The 21,831-nt window shown below is 31.8% G+C and overlaps 1 protein-coding gene across 1 annotated transcript in view; it reads left to right on the plus strand.

The window, feature by feature from the left end:
- The window catches only part of LOC126739133 (protein phosphatase 1A), a 31,525-nt gene extending 12,689 nt beyond the window's left edge, over positions 1-18,836 (plus strand). Inside the window, exons 6-9 of the mRNA XM_050444659.1 lie at positions 36-153; positions 8,694-8,799; positions 16,521-16,575; positions 17,138-18,836. Of these exons, the coding sequence (XP_050300616.1) occupies positions 36-153; positions 8,694-8,799; positions 16,521-16,575; positions 17,138-17,158 (300 nt within the window). The 3' untranslated portion in view covers positions 17,159-18,836. The remainder of the gene's footprint in view (positions 1-35; positions 154-8,693; positions 8,800-16,520; positions 16,576-17,137) is intronic.
- Positions 18,837-21,831: the final 2,995 nt, after the last annotated feature.

Raw genomic sequence — 21,831 nt, forward strand, 5'->3', positions numbered from 1 at the left:
GAAAAACCGTCTAATTTCGCCTCTTCTTGTTACAGGGCAGCAGAGATAACATGTCCATAGTGTTGGTTGTATTTCCGGGAGCGCCACGGCCCTTTGCCGAGGCGATCCAGGCGGAAAAAGAGTTGGATGCCACCCTGGAAAGGCGCGTTAAAGGTTGTCTTAATTACATTACTTGCCAAGAGTATCTTTTTTGAATTACTTAGGAGACAAAGTGGCCTCTTAAAGGCTCCCTTGTCTCCTCCACTGTTTTTTATTTGCTTGAATGTCTTACATTTTGTCACCTACAAGGTATGACAATTTATTAAGTAGACGTATAATCTTACTCATGAAATATACTTTATTCATTCAAATCAAAGTGGTCACTATCAAAATACGCCCCTTCTGCTTAAACACATTTATTGTCATATTATATGTCTTTAATTAATTGTCAGACTTGTCATTTTCTTGTTTCTATAAAATGGAAGGTATTCAAGCGGATAATAAGTTTTCTAGTCAAATGAAACCGTTCTAGTCAATATTAATGTAGGATATTTATGTTCCTCTACCAAGTGTTCATTCTTTTTTGTTCCTTCTCAATGTTGTTCCTTCGATAAAATGACAAAAAGGAATCGTCAGTATTATTTTTTGATGGTTTAAGGAATGTTACATATTTTTAGCGTAAGGTGATAATTCACTAATCTTTAGAGCTTTAAATTAGTGATATGAAAAAATAATGCTGTTTGGGTGCTGATGACCTGACTTTGTTTATTCAATGTTTTTCAAAATCATTTAAGCTAAACTTTACAACTAACTTCTTTGTTTAAAAATGGGAAAAGTTAGAAGTCGTATTGAGAACAAGCAAGTTATTAACAATTTTTTTTTAGCAGCCTATTCCAAAGCTGCTAAATTATTGAAATAGATTTTTTTTAAGCTAGCTCATGCATGTAGTCTTTAACTAACATGAAGATTTTTTACATATCTCTGAAAAAAGGTACTTTAATTTCAATGCGGAATGTAAAATAAACAATCCTTACAAATAATAAATAGAGAATAAAGTAAAACTAAGGAACCACTAATGAACTGAGAATAAAACTTATTATTACAATAATAACATGGAAGTATAGTTTATTTAAAATGATTTCGAACGGCGCTAAAATTGGGGAACGGTCAAGAATCCACAACAAGGTACTAAAAAAAATATATGCTAGCCGTCCTGGTATACTTTAAGCTGTCTGGCCACGGAATCACCAGGCTCCGGACCGTTCAACGATCAATTTTTTGGCGGCGAGAGATACGCCGATGAGAGCGCAATATCGTGTAACAGACGAGGAAAAAGACTGCGAAGTCGAGCTCGAGGGTTTGATTGTTGGACGGGCCGTGGTTTTACATGTGCGGCCGGCTGGGGATGATATTTTATTTCTAATTTCTATTATTTTATATTTAAATGTCTGTTTGGCAGATACTTAAAAGTGTGCTCCCTTATTGTCGTTCCTTTATCGCTTTATTTTGTAGTCTTTGGCAGTTCTTTTTATAAGCTGTTTTTTGTTCTGTTTTTGCTGTTGTTGTGGTTGTTGCTGCTGTGTTGCTGTTTTTGTTGCTAAATACGTTTTTTTGTCGTTAATATTAAATATTTTTAATTGCTTGAAAAGTGAAATGCCTGAAGCCTCACAAAATCAAATTTTAACAAGAATTTGTGAGCTTACTAAGCTGGCTCGTACCACCGTTTACAGTGTGATAAAAGCAGGAAATGTCATTGATCATTCTGTAAAACGAAAAAAATGTGATAAAAAACTTAGAAAAATTGATGATAGCGACAAAAATGTTATTTATCGATCTATTTATCAATTTTATAGTGAAAACAAAGTTCCATCATTAGAAGACATTCAAAGAAAGCTACTAACGGATTATCCCCACTACAAATATAAAAGTCTTGCTACATTACGTTGTGTATTAGTAGAATGTGGATTTAAATATAAAAAGTTAGATAAAAGGATGGTTATTATGGAATCTCCTCGAATTGTAACACGGCGATAGGAATATTTAGAAAAAATAAAGGAATACCGTCAATTAAACAGGAACATAGTTTACCTAGATGAAACTTGGTATGATACTCATAATGTCGTTAAGTATGGTTAGGCGGACGACACTAAAAAGTGCTCACTAAGTGGACCAAGTTCTCGCGGTAAACGTGTTATAATTTTACACGCAGGTGGTGATAACGGCTTCATCCCCAATGCGTTGTCGGATGATTACCATAAGGACATGGCAGCCAATCTATTTGAAAAATGGTTTGCTGAGCAATTGATTTCCAATTTACCTGAAAACTCGGTGATTGTGATGGACAACGCGTCGTACCATTCGCGTTTACATCAAAAAATCCCAAATAATTCCACAAAAAAGGATGAAATTCTTAAATTTATGGAAAGCAAAAATATGAGCATTCCACAAAAAGCCACAAAAATTTTTTTATTAGAATCCATAAAAAATGAACATTTTAAAAAAGAATACGTTATCGATAAACTCCGCGAGGCAAATGGCCACACCGTATTACGTCTACCGCCGTACTACTGTATTTTTAATCCCATAGAGATGATTTGGGCTACTTTAAAGGACGGAATTAGAAAATATAATCAATCTCCAACTAACTATACTTTCGTATTAGAAACTATAAGGGCAGTTGTAGAAGAAATTAATAAAACAGACATATGGAGGAATTGTGTTCGGAGTGTTATTGAAAAAGAGAATGAGTATGGTATTTTACCTCATGTTAACCCCATTATTATAAATCCAAGTTTGGACTCCAGTTCCGAAGATTCAAACAGTGATTTTTGAGTTTTTTTATAAACATTTTTATTATAAGTATATAAATTACTAAGTATTTTTTTTTTCTTTTCCAAGCACTTTATTGTCGAAAATTTGGTACATGTACACGAATTTTATTGACAAAGCTTCAGAAAATAAATACAATCAAATCAGATTTTACAAAACAAATATAAAAAATTTATACAACATATAAAATGCCTAAAAAAAAAAAATGCAAGAGAAAAATGTTACAAACAAAATCTTTATAAAACAAAATATATGCATGTAGACAAATGTAGCAGAGATAATATATACACATAAAGGTATGTTCAAAATTAAAATTAACAGATTAAAAGCTTAGCATCTACTACACAACATCCTCAGCCTTAAAAAAGTCTTCAATCGAATAAAAGGCTTTTAGAAGCAAATATGACTTCAGTTTACGAACGAAACTGGCGCAAAGACTGAACACTTCTTAATTCCACGCTAATGTGATTATAAATCATTAAACCGCGATATATAAATGAATCTTTGATAGATGTAAAATGAGGAATAGGAAGGGGAATATTATTAATCTGTCTGGTAGGATAACTGTGATGTCGGATTGGAAAACTGTTCTTATTTTTGAATATTAAACATGCAGTTTCCAAAATAAATAATGATGGTAGGGTCAAAATACGGCTCTCTTTGAAAAGATTACCACAATGCATTCTAGAATGGGCCTTAAATAAACTTCTGATCAGGAAATCGGCTGCAACATCTCTGACAAGCTGCTTGGGATCTTTATTTCACCATAAAACCGTTGTGTCGTCAGCAAACAGTGTAAAATGTCCACATATGCTAAGAGTAATAAGATCATTAATGTATACAAGAAATAGAAGGGGACCAAGAACTGACCCCTGTGGAACACCACAATCCACAGACTCCCTACCAGAAAAGTCACCTTTAAGGTACACAGACTGCTCGCGACCAGACAAATAGCACTCAAACCACTTCAGTGCAACACCCCTAACTCCATAAGCAGAAAGCTTCTGAAGCAGTATCCTATGACTCACACAATCAAAAGCTTTGGACAAGTCACAGAACACCGCCGCAGTCGCCTCTCTTCCATTAACACCCTGGAGAAGTTTGGACAAGAAATCAAACATAGCGTCAGAGGTGCTTTTCCCTGATAGAAAACCAAATTGTTCATCTCGAAGAACCCCTTCCCCCAGAAGAAACCTTAAAAGACGATCCTTCATAAGTCTTTCAATTAACTTAGGTAAAGTAGACAAAATTGAAATCGGCCTATAGTTGGATGGACTAGAACGATCACCACCCTTATAAAAAGGCAAAAAATAAGTATAATGTATAATGAATAATAATAAATATAATAAGTTTATAAATCCTCGTATAAATCATTTGAAAGACATTATCCATACATCGCTTACTTTTACTGAATATAACTAGTTTTTATCTATACAGGGTACCTATTCAAATTTAAGTTCAATATGTTATAACAGAACTACTAAAAAAAGTATATAAAATATTAGCTAAATAATAAAACATGCGTAACATTACAGGCAATAACTATCCTAAAATAAAGTAATTTATGGCCATATGCACCGTTGTCTTTAAGCTCCGCTTTAGGCTTAAGCCACTGATTTTACATGTAAAATCGAAGGTAAAAATTTTAATAAATATAACCAATTAATGGATTTTTAAAATATTTTAAGAAATAATAGCTCTCTATTTTTTGCACGCCTATGCTTTATAAAGAAGATGCCGCTTATTCATTGTGATTTGGTTTTTTTGCTGTCCAAATTCATTTTAAATAGACTATAAGCGTCTGCTTCTTTGCACTGATAACATAAAAAACCTGCAAAAGACGTGTGTTCTTTGCACAGTAATGCTTGACAGCCGCTCCATTTATTATTTCGGAGGTTTCCTGTCCGAAGGTCGTATCAACCAAAAGATGATTTTACAGGATTTAATAAAAAACTTTTCAAAATAGGCCTAAAATTCATACATATCATTTATGATTAAGATAAACTTTAATAGTTATACATTTTAGATACTACTATTTATCTGACGAATTTGGCCAAAACAAGCGCTTAAACTGTGAAATTTGTTTAAGGATAAAATTCTATCTATAGGATAAATTTATAGTAATTGACCAGTCCATTTTTATTATTAGTCATGCTATTTTTGGCTAGTTTTATACATCCAGATTACTACACATATATAGTCTATAACTGGAAAAACGTTTAGCTGTGGTAGATTTTTTACCTATTTTTGTTCTTAAAGTACTAGTTACTCTCTTGTAAAGTAATTTTCTTCCATGAAATGCTTTAATCTTTAAGCACTACAAGGTTTTCTAACTGCTTATTACATGTTGTATTTAATCAATTATGAATTTGTTAAAAACCGTATTTTCACACTTACGTCTTGGAAACTAAGATTGTATAACCAAATAACAAAGAAAGCATGTAGCCAAGTTACAACTTAATTATTTATATTTTTCATGGTTTATTCTATTTGCTTTGCGTAGATTAACAATTCGTGTCAAAGAAAATGCTTGCAACTAGCTATTATTGTCACTTTCATATAAATGAATAAAATTGCTTTTCTAATGGATTTGATATAGTTTAAAAATGCCATTAATATTTTATTGAAGGTGAAGAGTTCTTTTAATTTATGGAGTCCTGTTTCTTGGTTAGGAGCAAACCAATGATTGGTATAGGTGCGTAAATGAAAAAAAATAGGTTTTAAAACAGGTTAAAAACTGTTAGCTAGTTTTTTTTACGGCATTTTCTTTATCCTTTCAAGTTTTGCATCTCAAAATTTGTAATAAAACCACATTTTGATCAATTCTTTTTATACAATTGATATGTTATGTTCTATTACAAGTTTTACAATAAACACCCTTCGCAGATAGAGTTATATTATTCGTGGAAATAAAGCAGTTTTCCAACTGCAGATTTGTTGTTTGACAAAAATTAAATAAATCAAATCAAAATAGCATTTATTTTTCAAAATTAATATAGCTATACAAGAAAAATCTAAGAAACAGGTCCAAACAGTAAAACAATCTAAAAATAGGAAATGTTACCTTACAAAGTGATAACAAATTTAAAACATAAAACAAAAATAAGGTGTGGACAAGACCAAAATTAAAACACAGAAAGAGACTATATAAAACTTTCAAACAGGCATAAAGGCGACTAGTTGCGGTCGATATATTCTTTCGAACTATATGGCTCTGTATCACACAAAAATCTTTTAATATTCCTGACAAAAGACCTTCGAAGGGTGATCAAAGGTCAGCAAACTGAGATTATCTGGGAGATTGTTGAAAAACTTAGGACACCTAGTACTTTTCTCAAATGCTGTTACAGTGATGTGAGTGATACAACCATTTCATTTCCATTCATTCTATTATTTCGCTACCATTCATTCTTTCTATCCGTACAAATCCTCTGAGATGTCCTTAATCCTGATTTTCTAACAAACGTAAGGCATTATCTTTTTAAGGTTATGAAAATATGTGAAAGTGGGGTTACCAATTAATTAAGTGGGGTTTACACTATTACTTTTATGGCGTAAAAGATTAAAGGCTAATAATATTTTTGATAAATAGGAAAAATTGCTGTTATGCCAACAACTATAGAGTTTATCGTATCTATGTATTTAAATTACATTTTTTATTGCTATGGAATGAGCCAAAATTACACATATGTTCTAGTTAAAATTGAAAAACAAAGGACAACTGCCAGGTGTATATTATTAATGTGTACTAATGTGACTAATTAATCCGCAGTTTATTACATTTTGAATGGCAACAGATATACCACTTTCCTTTCGTAAATGTTGAAATTCCAATATTTCAAATTTGCCATAGAAGTATATTTCTTCTATTTTCTGAAAGCCATTAAGAAACCCTTAGGATAATGAGTTCCAATACTTTCTCACTAGACTCCTGAAGATTGTTTAAAATATACCGAAACGTCGACAATTCAAAAAGTGTTCTTATTGTTAACTGATCTTTTTACCTAATATCTAAGAAAACCAGAATCAGTAGGCAAACAATTTATATTATGTTTAATAAGATGAATTATGACATACGTTTGACACTTTGTTTCAGTACTATAGTGCTATATATTTATCTAATTTTTATCGCACTTTTAGGAGTTTGTCTGTATATATAATAATAGGTCAGATTTAGCAACTGATTTTACTGGTTTAAATTTTGAATTAACACAAATTAATATCAACATGGGGATCCCGGAATCTATAAGAAATATGAATTTATTTCTTATCCGATTTTAAAATAATTTACACTTTTGCATTGGCACTTTTTTCGTGCTACATGATGGTGTTTTCTAGATTTGTAATACGACGTTTCGTCTTTTGCCAACCATCATTTTTCGAAAAATTGATTGAAATTTCTGTTGATTGAAATTTTGAAAAAATTGAAATTTCGTCTTTTGAAAACCAACATTGTTTTTTCTTATAGGCGCCGTGTTTGGTTTTTACATTTTTAAAAATTTGCAAAATTCCATTTTTAATAATGCATCACAAGTAATATGTTGTAAATACGATAAAAATGCCACTAAAACGTCAGAAATGTATTTGTTAATGTATCCAAATTAAAAGGTCGTATGAACTTGTAGTTTCTAATTATTATTCTTTGAAATTTTTCCTATTAATTAATGTTTGAAAATCAAAAAAAAAAAAACAATTAGCTTTGAATTTTTTACCAAATAACAACTTAGAATATTACATTCCAAAATTGTGTAGTTATACCGAATACTTAAAGTATTACTTGTGATTTTCTGTCCCGAGCTTAATTAAATTCGAAACATTTTATTTTCACATTTTAAATTTGTATTTTTAATGGCAATGGTAAGAATTAGCAACGAAACTATTAATTATCCATATACAGATTTTTTTTTGGATTGAGTTGATGAATTAGACTAGGCAAACTTTTCCTGTGATAATATAGCTTTTGTCTTATGATAAAAGTGAGATTAGAATAAAAAATAATAGTTATAATTTATTTGAAGCAATATACAGAAACATTCTGCTTGTATAGAAGCCACAAGGGACAGATTTAACTCTGTCCACATAAATTTTGGAATATCAACATAGCTATTCTTCTATTCTTATTCATTAATTATTGTTGAAAATTCTTGACGTTTCTATTGCTTCCTGTAAAAGTACTTTAGAAAGGTTAAAAAAAAAAAGAAATAATTTAATTAGCACTCAAACAGCTATTTTTTTAACACTAAGTTTTAATAAATCTTCACACTCGAAAGCAATGATATAAAATAAGATATTCTGTCTTCCTGATATTAATTTATTAAAATAAGCTTTAACACACATTTTTAAACTTACTAGAGTATTAAAGTGAGTAAAATGACCAAAGCAATAATCTTAGAGCAATAATTAATGTGATTTTTAGGAAAAAATTAAATTATAGTTAACGAAGTTACTTTTAGCATATTCTGTTGCGATAAACGGAATATGCTAAGTATTTTACGGTTTATTTTATTTCTAGTTACCACTCACCGAAGTGCCCCCGTAGTTAAGGATAAACTATTATTTTTTAATTTTTTTTTTAAATCGTTTTTGACCAAAACTTAAAAATATCTAGCAAAAATAATAGTTTATCTAGTTCCAATAAGTATACTTCTATTTTGTGGGCTGTCTCAGAGCCGGTTGAGAGATTTTTTTAATTAGGTCTGAGTCACCTCGTAGTTTTTTCACCCCGCCATATAGATTCATTAAATTATTTAAAAAAATCACCCGATTGTAAAACCGTTCACTATCACCACGTAAAACGACACCTGTTTTTCTTTAGTGAATAAACGTGATTTCCGAAAGACGAATTGGCGTTTTATTGATACCGGTTTTCTTTTTTGTTTTTTCAGAAATCATTGAACAGAACCGGGACATTGATTATTCTCAGTTACTTTTAAAGCTTGACTCTGACTTTGAGATCGAGGGACTGCCCCCCGGAGGGGGATTGCATTCTAAGTAAGTTTTTGAACAGGTTTTTTTGTATTGGCCAATTTTTTTTTATAAATGAGAAGATTTTTGAAAAAACAACATTCCTGCTCAATTATTCAGAAGCGTTTTTGACTAAATTTTATTTAACTTTAAAATGGTTTATTCAACTGCTGAAAGAGTATCGCTTATTGAACTACAGTATTGGCCATAAAAGTTGGAACTTTTAAAAATTTTAAATTTTTCCAATGTTTTAAATTTATATTTTATTTTTGTACATCCAATCAATAAACATATTTATAAGTAAACAAAAAGCATACCAGAATTTCAACCTTATCTTGTTTCAGACAATAAGAAATACTTTAAATTTTTGTGCTGAACAAAATGCTTGGAAGATGTATTTTACAGGCAGTCTTTGACACACCAGTGTGCAAGTTGGTTCTTTTTATTTATTTTATTTTCTGTTACCATGGGAAAAGGCAAGGCTTATTCCAGCGACATTCGCCAAAGAATTTTAGATTTTTACAATCAGGGTGTAAGGCAGCGTAATATTGCTCAAAGACTAAACGTTTCTAAGAACACCGTGTCACGGATAATTAAGAAATATCGTATATTTGGAAATGTGGTACCAGGTAAAAGCACTGGAAGACCTAAAACCACGACTGCCCGTGTAGATAGGCAAATTTGAAATATTTCCCAGATTGACCCATTTTTGTCATCCTCCAAAATTTTACCAAAATTAAATGAAGGTGAGCCTTCCAATATCTCTGCAAGAACCGTAAGAAGGCGATTGTGTTCTGGTGGACTTAACAGCTACAGACCTGCTAAAAAACCTTTGCTCCGGAAGAAAAATGTCAAGTTACGCCTACAATTTGCAATGGATCATCTTAACTGGACTGTACAAGATTGGAAAAAAGTGCTATTCAGTGACGAATCTAAGTTCAATCTGTTTTCCAGTGATGGAATACTTCATGTAAGACGACCGAAAGGTGAAAGACTCAAAAAAAAGTTTATTCGACCTACGGTTAAACATGGAGGTGGTAATGTGATAGTATGGGGATGCTTTTCTTGGTATAGTACTGGGCCAATACAGACAATTGTGGGGAAAATGGATCGATTTATGTATCGGGATATTTTGCGAAATATAATGGAGCCTTACACATTTGAGTCTATGCCAGTAAATTTTGTATTCCATCATGATAACGATCCAAAACATTCGTTAAAATTGGTAAAAGAATGGTTGGATCAAGAAAAGATCACAGTTTTAAAGTGGTCGGCCCAGATTCCAGACTTAAACCCGATTGAAAATTTATGGGAACATCTGGATAGCAAAATTCGGGCATCTGGAACAGTCAAAAATGCTGATGAACTATTTCATAAGCTTGTTGAAGCCTAGACTCACATTGACAGACAAATAATTGAAAATTTGATTGAATCAATGCCCAGAAGAATGTAGGCAGTAATTAACGCTAAGGGTTACCATACCAAATATTAATTATAACATTATGGTTTCAATAAGTTATGTTTTATGTCGTTTTTGCATAAAAATCATTTAGTTCCAAGTATTTTGTCCAGCTTTTTTTAAATTTTTATTCCGAACTGCTACTGGTGCTGAATTTTTGTCAACATTTAAATTAATTAACACTAGTTTTTCGTGTACAACAACTTTATAAAAGAAAATAAAATGCTAATTAAAAGGCACACAAAATATAATAAATTTTCAAAAGTTCCAACTATTATGGCCAATACTGTATATTACGAAAATGTGCTAATGTTGCCCCTCATTAGAACATTGAATGCCTAGAATAAGCCTAGCTGCAAACCATATGCGAGGTGTTTGAGTTCACCATCTCTCAGACAAATCGATTTTCCAATTTTTAATACAAAATAGGTTTTTCTTAATCCACTGAATATTTTTTTAATGTGCTGTATTTTGTAACAGCTCAAAAACGTACTGTTTAAAATTTTCTTTGATTTGCTAACTAATAATATATACTTTGCGAATACTTTTATTTCTTTTATTCTTTAGTTCAGGAATCCTTTTATTCATTTGAAGAATTTTTGCATAACAATTTTTAACTTTTATATATGTACCTTTTCTTTGAACAATTTTAAATGGTATAGACAGATTTTGTATTCTACTTTGTACCATTTTTAATGCGACTTGTGAAGTACTACTCTGTGCATTTAAATTAATAAAAAATTTGAATTTGAGGTTGCTGGCAAAGGACCTACGCTGCGATGTCATTTTGGTTGCTGGATGTCGACCGGACACTAGCTTTATTTTTGCGGTGTTTACTGGTTCGAATAAGCGAAAAATTTGCCAGATTATAATAATATACTTAATTACACATTTTTATTAATATTTTTCTAAAAGAAATTAGGGGAAAAGCTTAATTTTGGATAATTTGTTTAACAAATATGTCGTCTTTTATAATATTACTAGTTATAAGGATGACACCTAACTTGCCTGTGAAACGATTTCAATTTCCTTTTTCCCAATATATAGGACCCAGTTCAAACATCTTTATCATTTTTCAGTAAAAAGGAAGTTTTTAATTTTATAATGAATTAACAAAACTTTTTAGACTTTTTGAAGACTTTATTTTCTTCTGTTAAAATTGAGCAATCACTGGCCACATGGAATACTAAGCATGTTTATCCACCAAATATGCGCTCAATCCAAACCAGCTAATGTTTATTCTAGTGTATTCAATGTTTTAAGAGCTCAGATATTTTATCAAACGGATCTAGCTAAACATGTTCACCGAAAATCCATACTTGAGCTGGTGCTAAGTTTTAGAGAGACAGGATCTGTTGCAAATCGAAAATCAATCAATCGCTCCAGATCTATAGATAGTTGGAAACAAATTTATGGAAATTGCTGTATTTCTGCCAACTAGTGTCATTGGTATCATCTGCAAACGTTAAGGCGCCAATGACCCTAAAACCCAAATCGAAGTCGCCGTTTGCATAAAATCTGACGATCAAGCTGGGACCGAAGGTTTTAATGATGTATATAGTGGACTACCTCCAAAATACAGGAATCAGCTATTAAAAAGTTCGTAAAAATAAACAAATCTTTTAAATCGCAGAATGATAATTATATTGCCGAATACTTAAGATTTCAACAAGATGGTACACCTCCTCAATATTGCTGTTCGAGTTATTCGGCCGAGGAGGACCAATAGAGTGGCCCGCAAGATCATCTGACTTTAGCCCCTTCATTTTTTTTAAGGTAGACTTTTCTTAACTGTACGAGGGTGGTCCCAGAAGTACCCGGCCTGACCTAGAGATGTCGGTAGTAGTTTGAAAAATATCAGTGTATTAGAAAGTATACAATCTATAAAGCATATGTTGTGTGTGGATAGAGAGTTTCTAGGGCCTCCACAATAATTTTCCTTCAGATTACTCATCTGTAAATGGTATGAGTCGCCCCTGTGATATCAAAGCAAGACTCTCTTCTATTGCATTTTTTCCCTCGAAGGACCGCCTATGTCCCAACATCCAGCTGGTAAAAGCAAAGTTATCGTGTGCAATACCCAATAATAATAAATAATAATTAGTTGTGAATTAAAGCCAAAGGTTCGGTTATAGTTTAGGAAATACCTACACGATCTCTCGTGTTTCGTTTCTCGCCATTGTTGTCTAAACCCATTTAGCCGCCATAAATAAGAGGCTTTGTGAAATTCGCGGGTATATTATAAAATGGTCGCCACGTTATATTTTATTATATGTGGGTTACTCGACGTGGTCAAGTTTGAAGACGCCACGTTGTTTAGTATTTGTTTGGCAGCCATCAATAGTGAACGTTTTCAGTGAATTTGTGAAAATGGAGAAAATTGGTCATCGTTACGTGATACAATACTTTTATTTGAAACGCCTCAGCCCAACCAATATAAAAGCTGAACTGAATTCTACTGTGGTTGAGTCTGCTCCTTCGTTAACAACAGTAAAATATTGGGTAGCAGAGTTTAAACGAGGCCGTACGAGCTGCCAAGACGAGCATCGCAGTGGTCGACCAAATGAGCTGACGACGCCAGAAATTTTAAAGAAAATTCACAAAGTGGTACTGGATGATCGTCGACTGAAAGTGCGCGAGCTAGCGGACATAGTAGGCATTTCAAAAAGTGCGGTACATCGCATATTAACTGAAAATTTTCACATGAGAAAGCTCTGTGCAAGATGGGTGCCGCGTTTGCTCACACTCAAGCAAAAACTGTGTCGTGAAGATGTTTCAATTGAGTGTTTAGCGAAATTTAATAGCAACAAAGCAGAATTTTTGCGTCGTTTCATAACCATGGATGAAACATGTCCATCACTTCACACTTGAGACAAAAGAATAATCAAAACAATGGACTCAAAAGGGAGAACCGGCTCCAAAGAAGGCGAAAACCGTGTCATCTGCAGGCAAGGTCATGGCGTCGGTTTTTTGGGATGCGCGAGGGATAATTTTCATTGACTACCTTGAAAAAGGTAAAACTATCAACGGCGAGTATTATGCGAACTTATTGCAACGTTTGAGCGAAGAAATCAAGCAAAAACGGCCGCATTTGTTTAAGAAGAAAGTGTTGTTTCATCAAGACAATGCACCAGCTCACAAATCCGTTATTGCAATGGCCAAAATTAACGAATTAAAGTTTGAATTGCTACCTCATGCACCCTATTTAGCCCCCTCAGATTATTTTCTGTTTCTAAATTAAAAAAACTGGCTCAGTGGTCAAAGATTTTCCAACGATGAAGAAGTGATGTCTGCAGTTAATGGCTATTTCGAGGCGCAAGACAGTTCTTATTATAAAAAGGGTATCGAACTTATAAAACATCGCTGGGAAAAGTGTATAGAGCTAAAAGGAGAATATGTTGAAAAATAAATACATTTGTTTCCAAAATTTTCGTGTTTTTTTTCTAGGGTCGGGTACTTCTGGGACCACCCTCGTAGATTAAGCCCAGGGCAATTACTTTTAGCATGTGGCGTATCTCGTACGAGCATTCGCAGAATTTTAAAGATAAATTTGAATCCTACAAAATTTATCTTCTTCAACTATTAAACAAAGATGATTTTGACAGATTTTTGGAATTTTGCGATATTATGACCGAACAAATAGTAAATATTCCAAATTTATTATTTGACATTTTTTTACCGATGAGTGTTCGGTTTTCCTAAATGGAATTGGTAACTGTCACAATTTTATTGGCGATTGTTTAATTGGTCCTTTGTTTATTCAAGGAAATCTTAATGGAGAACTGTATCTACAATAATCATTAAAAGGCGCGATCGGTTCTGCATTGACGGAAACGTTAATGAATATAGAAAATAATGATAATTACGTTGCCGAAATGTCAAGATTTCAACAAGATGGTGCACCTCCTCATTACTGCTGTTCGAGCTATTCGGCCGAAGAGGACCAATAGAGTGGCCCGCAAGATCACCTGACTTGACCCACTTAGATTTTTTTATGGTGTCACTTAAAAAGAAAAATTTATAAAACTTAGTAGAGTCAAATGAATAACGCTATCATTGATGGTTTTGAACAAAATCTTTATTATATTGTGTAGATGCAGGATGTCAACACTTTGCGCACTTATCATAAACGATGAATTTTAGACAAAATTGACATTTTGTGTTTTTTTTTCTTCTTTGCTATTTTTGGTTACAAATGTGATGAGACATATAGAAAATATTATTTTATTTTGTTGTTGGACCTGTTGAAAAGAGAATTTGATGACCATTAAATAAAGGTATCACATGAAGTTTAACCCCATTTTCATTTCATCCATTGAGCAATTTATTAAAAAAAAAAGCACAAAATAAAATGCGATAAGAGATTTCGTGTTTATAGCGTGTATATATATTCCAGCTAAACGCTTTCGACTAAGAAATAGCCATCATCAGTGCTACCTAAAAGGTGTAAAGGATATAACTTAAGAACTAAAATTATCAAACTTACAGGTCAAAATTTAACAGAAAATCTTCTCCCTAAAGAAGTCAAAACGTGAAATATCATGACAAAACGCACTATTTAAACAAACGTACGTCACAATTTAAAATTAGCAAAACTTATATAATTTAAAATTTCAAACATTCAACACAACAGAAAACAATTAAAAGACTGTATATACAGAGATACAACGGTTAAAAAAATTATGTGTTTAAAATGTAATAAAAGTGAGTATAACGATAATCTGATGAATAGTATTAATATTTGGAATTGTTTTTATTAGTCTATAGGATTGGATGGTAAATAAACAAAGTATTCTATTAGATGAGCCAATGTGGGTGTGCAAATTTAGTGTTGCCGCCAAGACGAGACGAGACGAGAAAAGACCCTCTCTCGTCTCGTCGGACGAGAGAAAATTATTCTCTTGTCTCGACGAGAGGACGATATTCTCATCCGAGAGAAGCCTTCTCTTGTCTCGTCTCTCGTTTCTCTCGTACCTCTCGTTAAAACATAACAAAAATACCAAAAAAAAAAAAAAGACAGGACGCTGATCTATACAGGGTGATTTAAAGGTAAGCGGCATCTTGTCGAGGGTGTAATCCTTGCATAAAAATAAGGAAATTTAATACTTTAATTACCATCAAAGTATGATCAAATAGTAACCATCAAATATGATCAAAAGAACTCATATTTACCTTACCTTATTTAGCCAAACTGGTGGGGAAAACCACAGATATAACTAGCTAACGCTTGCGTTAGCTAGTTATATCTGTGGTTAAAGTGGTTAAGGTGTTTACGAAATTAGGTACATAAATCCACATTTTGTAAATAAAACACCTACATTTATTATTAGCGTATCGGTACAGAGTACTAAAGTTATGCTTTTCATGTACCTATTTGAAAGATCATATAAAAAATTTTTTTACGAGAGAGACCGAGAGAAACGAGAATTTCTCGTCGAGAGAAGGTGTTTCTCTAGTCTCGTCTCGTGTTTTAGTTCGAGAGAAATTTGTTCTCTCGTCTCGTCGAGAGAGGTCCAGACAAGACGAGAGACGAGAATCTCTCGTCTCTTGCGGCAACACTATGCAAATTTCATGATTAAAGTGAATGAAGTCTATTTTATTGGTGTATTTAAGTACTTGTCATTAGAAGAAATGTCATTATTGATTTCTATGTCTTCCGAGAAATCCCAACGCATAAAATTTTTATTCTTGACATTGACTAAAATTTTTGAATCTTTGTCTGATTCAAATCTGTGTTAGAGAAGTTTATATGGTCCAAATGGGGACTTATTAGGATTTTTTAGGTGTTCATCAATCCTAATATTTAATGATCACAAGTTCTCCCAACATACGATGTTTCGCATTCTCTTTAACTTGTAGACATCACTTTTATCTAATATATTATTATCTCTGTCCTTAGAATTTACTAAAATTTTGCTTACATTATGATTTATCATAATGTAGAATTTTAGATTAGGGACATGTTCTTTACTTGGGAATTATTTGTAGTGAGAATATTATTTAAAAATGGCATACAAAGATATTTTATAACTGTTTCTTGTGTGACACTTTCTCTGAGATTACTGTTCAATAAAGAACGAGCTTCTGAAATGTAACTGTACTTTTCCACCACCTTTTATACCTATCTAATTAATATTATAATTACGTGTAGGCTATAATAAGTTACCAAGAACAAATATACTAACTGTCCTAAAGTTTCCAAACTTCTTTTCATAATTTTATATGAATCTTAATATATTTTTTATGACTTTTACTTTAATAAACAATTACCTACTATTTCTAATTCCAGGCGGGGGCTCATTGAACAATTGTACAAACAAATGCTACCTGACCGAGCAGATACAGTAAGTGTCACCTTAAATATTGATAGTCCATTTAATTCACGATTATCTGACATGTTCAAATGAGTTGTTATTGTTAATAGTTTTGTATGCCTATTTAATAAACGTTAGCTAACAGGTTTATTATAATTTTGTTGCATATTAGGGTGTATGTGCCTTTAGTTGTTTGTATTTGGTTGTGGTTGTGTTGTTGGTTTGCTTTATTTTTTGATAGGGGCTAGGAGAATATAAAGGATGACCCAAATGAATATCTTCATATTTACACAATCTTAAAACAAACAAACAAAATTTGAGAAAATATATGTTCATTGTTTTTATCCTCTTAGCTTAATTACTATCTAATTTAAAAAAAAAATGGCACAGGTTTGTTTGGGCCATCCAGTATTTAATGCTTTATTGACATTCATTTTATCACTCATAAGGTGATTTTTTGTTGATATATATTTTGGAAACCAATAGGTCTCATTGTTGCCCAATTGACTATAGCTTTGTTTATAATTTTTTGCATTCAAGTGTGTAGTATACTACTTTGTAGAATTACAAAATACCCTTCTATCATTTATAGGACATGGACACTTTCAACTAGTAAGTTAAGCAGGACGGATGTTATAAATGGTATTCAGTTGGTTTGTAAAGTGATGATTAGTTTTATTATTTTTTTTTTTGTAATTTAGGTTGTGATTGGGACTTTTACAGGAGGTAAGGCAAAAACAAAAAAAATATTATTGAATGTTTTCTGGCTTAGATATTTCGTAATTTTTTAGAATATATATCCTAGTCAAGGCATTGGTTTTACTTGAAAGTTACAATTGCTGCATTACTTTTTTAAACTTATAAAATAAATCTGTGGATTTACAGTAAATTTTCAAATCCTATTGTCTACATTTACAAAATTTGGAATGTCTTGCATTAAAAATTCTTTCATTGTTAAGTGTTCTTTCATAAAATAGAAAAAATTGTCAAATTGTAAAGCTAAACCAATTAAGTGTCAAATTACCTTAAATTTCAAATAATGTTATTAAAATCCATGCGGCTCTTGAGTTCTAGTGAATCTTAAATATATCACAACCAATAGTGAAAATTAAGTATATCAAAGCTATGAATAGTCAATTGTAGAAAAACAAAACTATAAATCTTAAATTAACTTAACTTCAGTGTCTCTAATTTTCTTGTTCTTTGTTAACTATGTTTGGTACTAGATTTGACACAAAAATTGGTTTACCTAAATAGCGATTTAATAAAAGCTGTACGTCCGCAGTGTAATTATTAATTTACCTATTTAATGTTTGTATTTATTATAATTGTTAAACTATTTTAAATTTATATAGTCTGTTTAATTGTTACGCTAAATTATTATATATACCCAATATCTAATTATTTAAAAATCATTGATGTTCGTTTTATACCAATCAAGCATGTTTTCATAAGGTCCAATATATACCTATTAATAGTATTTGCTTGCCAATACTGCAAAAGTCCCAAACGTCATGTACTTGTAAAAAAAACTGAATTGTACCTGTTTTAAAACGAACTTAAATATAAATACAATAGGGTAAATCAATAAAAACTAAAAAAAGTTTTTTATTTATTGGTTCGCCCTCTTTGTAAGTTTAGAGGTGGAGATTTATCCTTACCCAAGCCTTAATCGTGGCTTGACTCACACGGATTTTTGTTTGAGCATATCAAATTGTTGGTTCTTAAGGCGGCATACTTATTATACTTAAAAAGTCTCATGTGTGTCTCAAGCCTGTTTTATTGTTCTTTTTTTTCGTGCTAATTGTTACTTATTTTGTTCCGATATGTCTGGTGCACAAATAATCTGTAGTGCAAAGACAATAATTTTATTTGTTATCGATTTTTGTTTCGCATTTGAATAAAACACACACACTCTATTTTTCCTATTTAAAGATATGTACAGAAATACTTTATTGAACGTGTTTTTATCAGGTCGAGGTTAGGCCAGTGACACAATTTAATAGATTTTGTATCGGTGTTAATAGTGCTCATAGTTTGTCAGGGGATAAATAATACTGGGGGTGTAAAAATTATTTTTCAACACCCTGTATACAATTATAAAATTAATATACATATATATATATAAATAGGTCGATTGGTAAAATGTACAGATTAAAATTTAATGTCGTTTAGCTCGCACTAGTCCGTTGAATCTATATTTTTAACTACTTACAAACATGTAAAAAGATCAGGATGTGTCTGCTGTATATTTTAAGATAGAAATACTCTAAGTAAAAAATATTTAAGTATGTTTTTCGTTTTATTTACTAAGTTTTTAATGGAACCTATCCTATGAAGTCAGTATTTTAAATAACAACAAAAATTAGTAAAATATAAACAGTTCTAACTAATGTTTACTGAAACTTGACTCAGGAATTTGCTGTAAGTTTCAGAAAGGTATGGGTGATCATTTTTTGTCACACAGAATATTTGAGAAAATATTGGTTAACCCTCGACTACGGACATCAACTTTTATTACACAACTACGGACACGGAGTCTGCCTGACTCCGTGTGTAATGTGCTTCAATTTAAAAAAATTTTTTTTTTTTTGGTAAATAATAAATTCCCAATGTACTTTTTATTTATTTATTTATTACAAAAAAGTATAAATGTTTCATATAAAACTAAAGAAAAATGAGGATTTATAATTAGAGAAAACACTGAACCACGCTCCAGATAAAATACTTATACAAAAATACCAAACTAAAATAAATATTCTTTGAAAAAAACCTGCAAGTCAATTGATGACCCGACTTTTTGTGTTCAATCTCGCTTATCCATACAGTGTATACTACATTTCTTTGAACATTGCAAACAAATAGGCCGCTTACATAATAAACATGTGAACGCAGTCTTTCTTCTTAATTTAGAAGGACATAATATAGCAATACTTTCGAGTTGGAAGTCTTTCTTCATTCATTTCAGGCGTCTCGCTAGGGATTTGTAAAATTCGACGAATCAAAAGTTTTATTTCTTTAGATAACTATGTTTTTGTACTCTTGTGCGTAAATGATTTTCTATCAACTGATTTGCTAATTTTTTTACAAAATCAAAACGCCTCATGTCATTATTTGGATATGATGAGTAAATTATAAAGGCGTTTACACTACAAATATCCAACAACTTATAAAATATTGCCATAGGCTACCTCCTAGTACGTCGACTGCAGCTATATTTAGCGCATTTCTCGTCCATAGCATCAACCCCACCTTTTGTGGAGTTAAAAAAGCTTATATTCTCAGGTTTTCCAGATTTAGGATCAGTAGATTTCGAATGGTGCATGGACGATAGCAGGATGACTGCTTTATTTTTTTTAGTTGCATACGAAACCATGGTCATATTTGTTTTGAATCCATAAAGGGTGTCACCTACTTTTCGGTTGTAATTCTGGAGGAATCTCCTTTTTATTTTTCTTTAGAGTTCCTACAAATGTAAGTCCATTTTTTAGCAAATATTCTGCAAGTTCTATAGACGAAAACCAGTTGTCAGCGGAAAGATTTCTATTTGAATTAAATAAGGGCTTAGCTAATCTCACAATTGATTGCGAAGGTTTGCTAAGTTTTTTTTCACTCATTGTTAATCCGTGGCCATCAGTATCTTTCCCTGTGTATATATATGCATTATAAAGATATTGAGTTCTGGCATCTGTCAATGCCATAACTTTTAGCCCATATTTTTCAGGTTTCGATGGCATATACATTTGAAACTTTTCCTCGATAGCATTTTCCTCGAAATCCTACCAGCATTTCGTCCACGCAAGCTGTAGCTCCGATTATATATGAGTTTTTGGCATTTTCAACAAACATGTTAAAAATCTCACTAATTGCTGCTGCTGGGTTGGTTTGCTTTCTTTCATTGACATTATCGCTCGAAAAATATCTCGACCTCTACCATCTGTAGCGAAAATACTTCGGATGTCTTCATCATTCGACTTAAAAATTGCTGTATATAGTAGTAAGCCTATAAAAGCGTTTAGCTCATCAATTGTAAGTTTAGAAAGTTCAGGTCTGTCAAGCCGCTTGTAATTTTGCCTCATATTTTCTAGTTTTTTTATTTGTATGGGTTATAATAACCAGTGGCGAAGCGTACGAGTAGACAAGGTAGACACTGTCTACCCAAAATTATCCAGTTATTTGTCATTAATTTATCACGTAATTATTTCGTATAATTGTTCAATTAAAATTTAAAAAAAAATTAACACAGAACGTAGTCGCTCTCCTTACTAATATTATATAGCATCTAAACATGATTAATCCTGGCCTGACGCACCAATTAAAATAAAAATGCAGGACTGACACCCAATTAATGTATACGAGACCCAGAAAGACACATTGATATTTGTCTTCCGAAATTTGGAGCATCTAATCGAACCAAATAAGCATCAAGCAGGTGACAGAGGTCCGGTCGCATCAGTGGCTGCGAAATTTAACTCGCGGGAAAGACATTGGAGCTTTTGTCTATCGAAGTCGACCAGCTATTTTATTATGCTGTTGAGGGTTATTGTTTATGGACACGGTTGATCTGGTCGGCCGCAATACATCTTCAGTTTTGTTTTGTTTTGATGAATCTGCATTTGGCATTTGGTGCGGGCGCGTGCTGCAATAATTTTTTTTTATATTATTTTTTTATATTAAATATTTTTTTATTTTTTATTATTATTTATTTATTTATTTTTGGGTGTATAAGAAAAGGTTTTTTTAGTGAATATTTTAGTGGTTATTTATGAACGACTGTTCGATATTGGCAATTGTATTTTAGTTGTGTTTTTATTTGTCTTTAATTAATTTTAAAATAATGGATATTATGGATTTATAGGTAATGGTTATACCTATGTTGTGTTTTTTTGAAAGTAGTATTTATTTTTATCCATCTATCTCTTTATGCTAGTAGTAAATATTTTTTTCTTTTTTATATCACTACATAATTTTTCTCTTTGAGTTAATATTTAATGCGCTTTCATTCTCTATTTCATTAAAGTGAATAATATTGAATACACATTTTTTTCTAATTAACAATTTTTATTGATTGTCTACCCGAAAAAAAAGTTCACGCTTCGCCACTGATAATAACTTAATATATAACCCATACATTTCTGCAGAAAAAAGTTTATTGAAAAATATTTTTGGATTAGTCCGATCTTCTATATCTAAACGAGACAATGGCAACTGTAATATGTTATGCTTTTGGGTGCGAACATTCCTCACAGGTTCCAGCGTACTCCATTTAAAACGGTTTTTTCCATA

This window comes from Anthonomus grandis, chromosome 8 (genome assembly GCF_022605725.1).
Source record: "Anthonomus grandis grandis chromosome 8, icAntGran1.3, whole genome shotgun sequence".
Taxonomy (NCBI): Eukaryota; Metazoa; Arthropoda; class Insecta; order Coleoptera; family Curculionidae; genus Anthonomus; species Anthonomus grandis.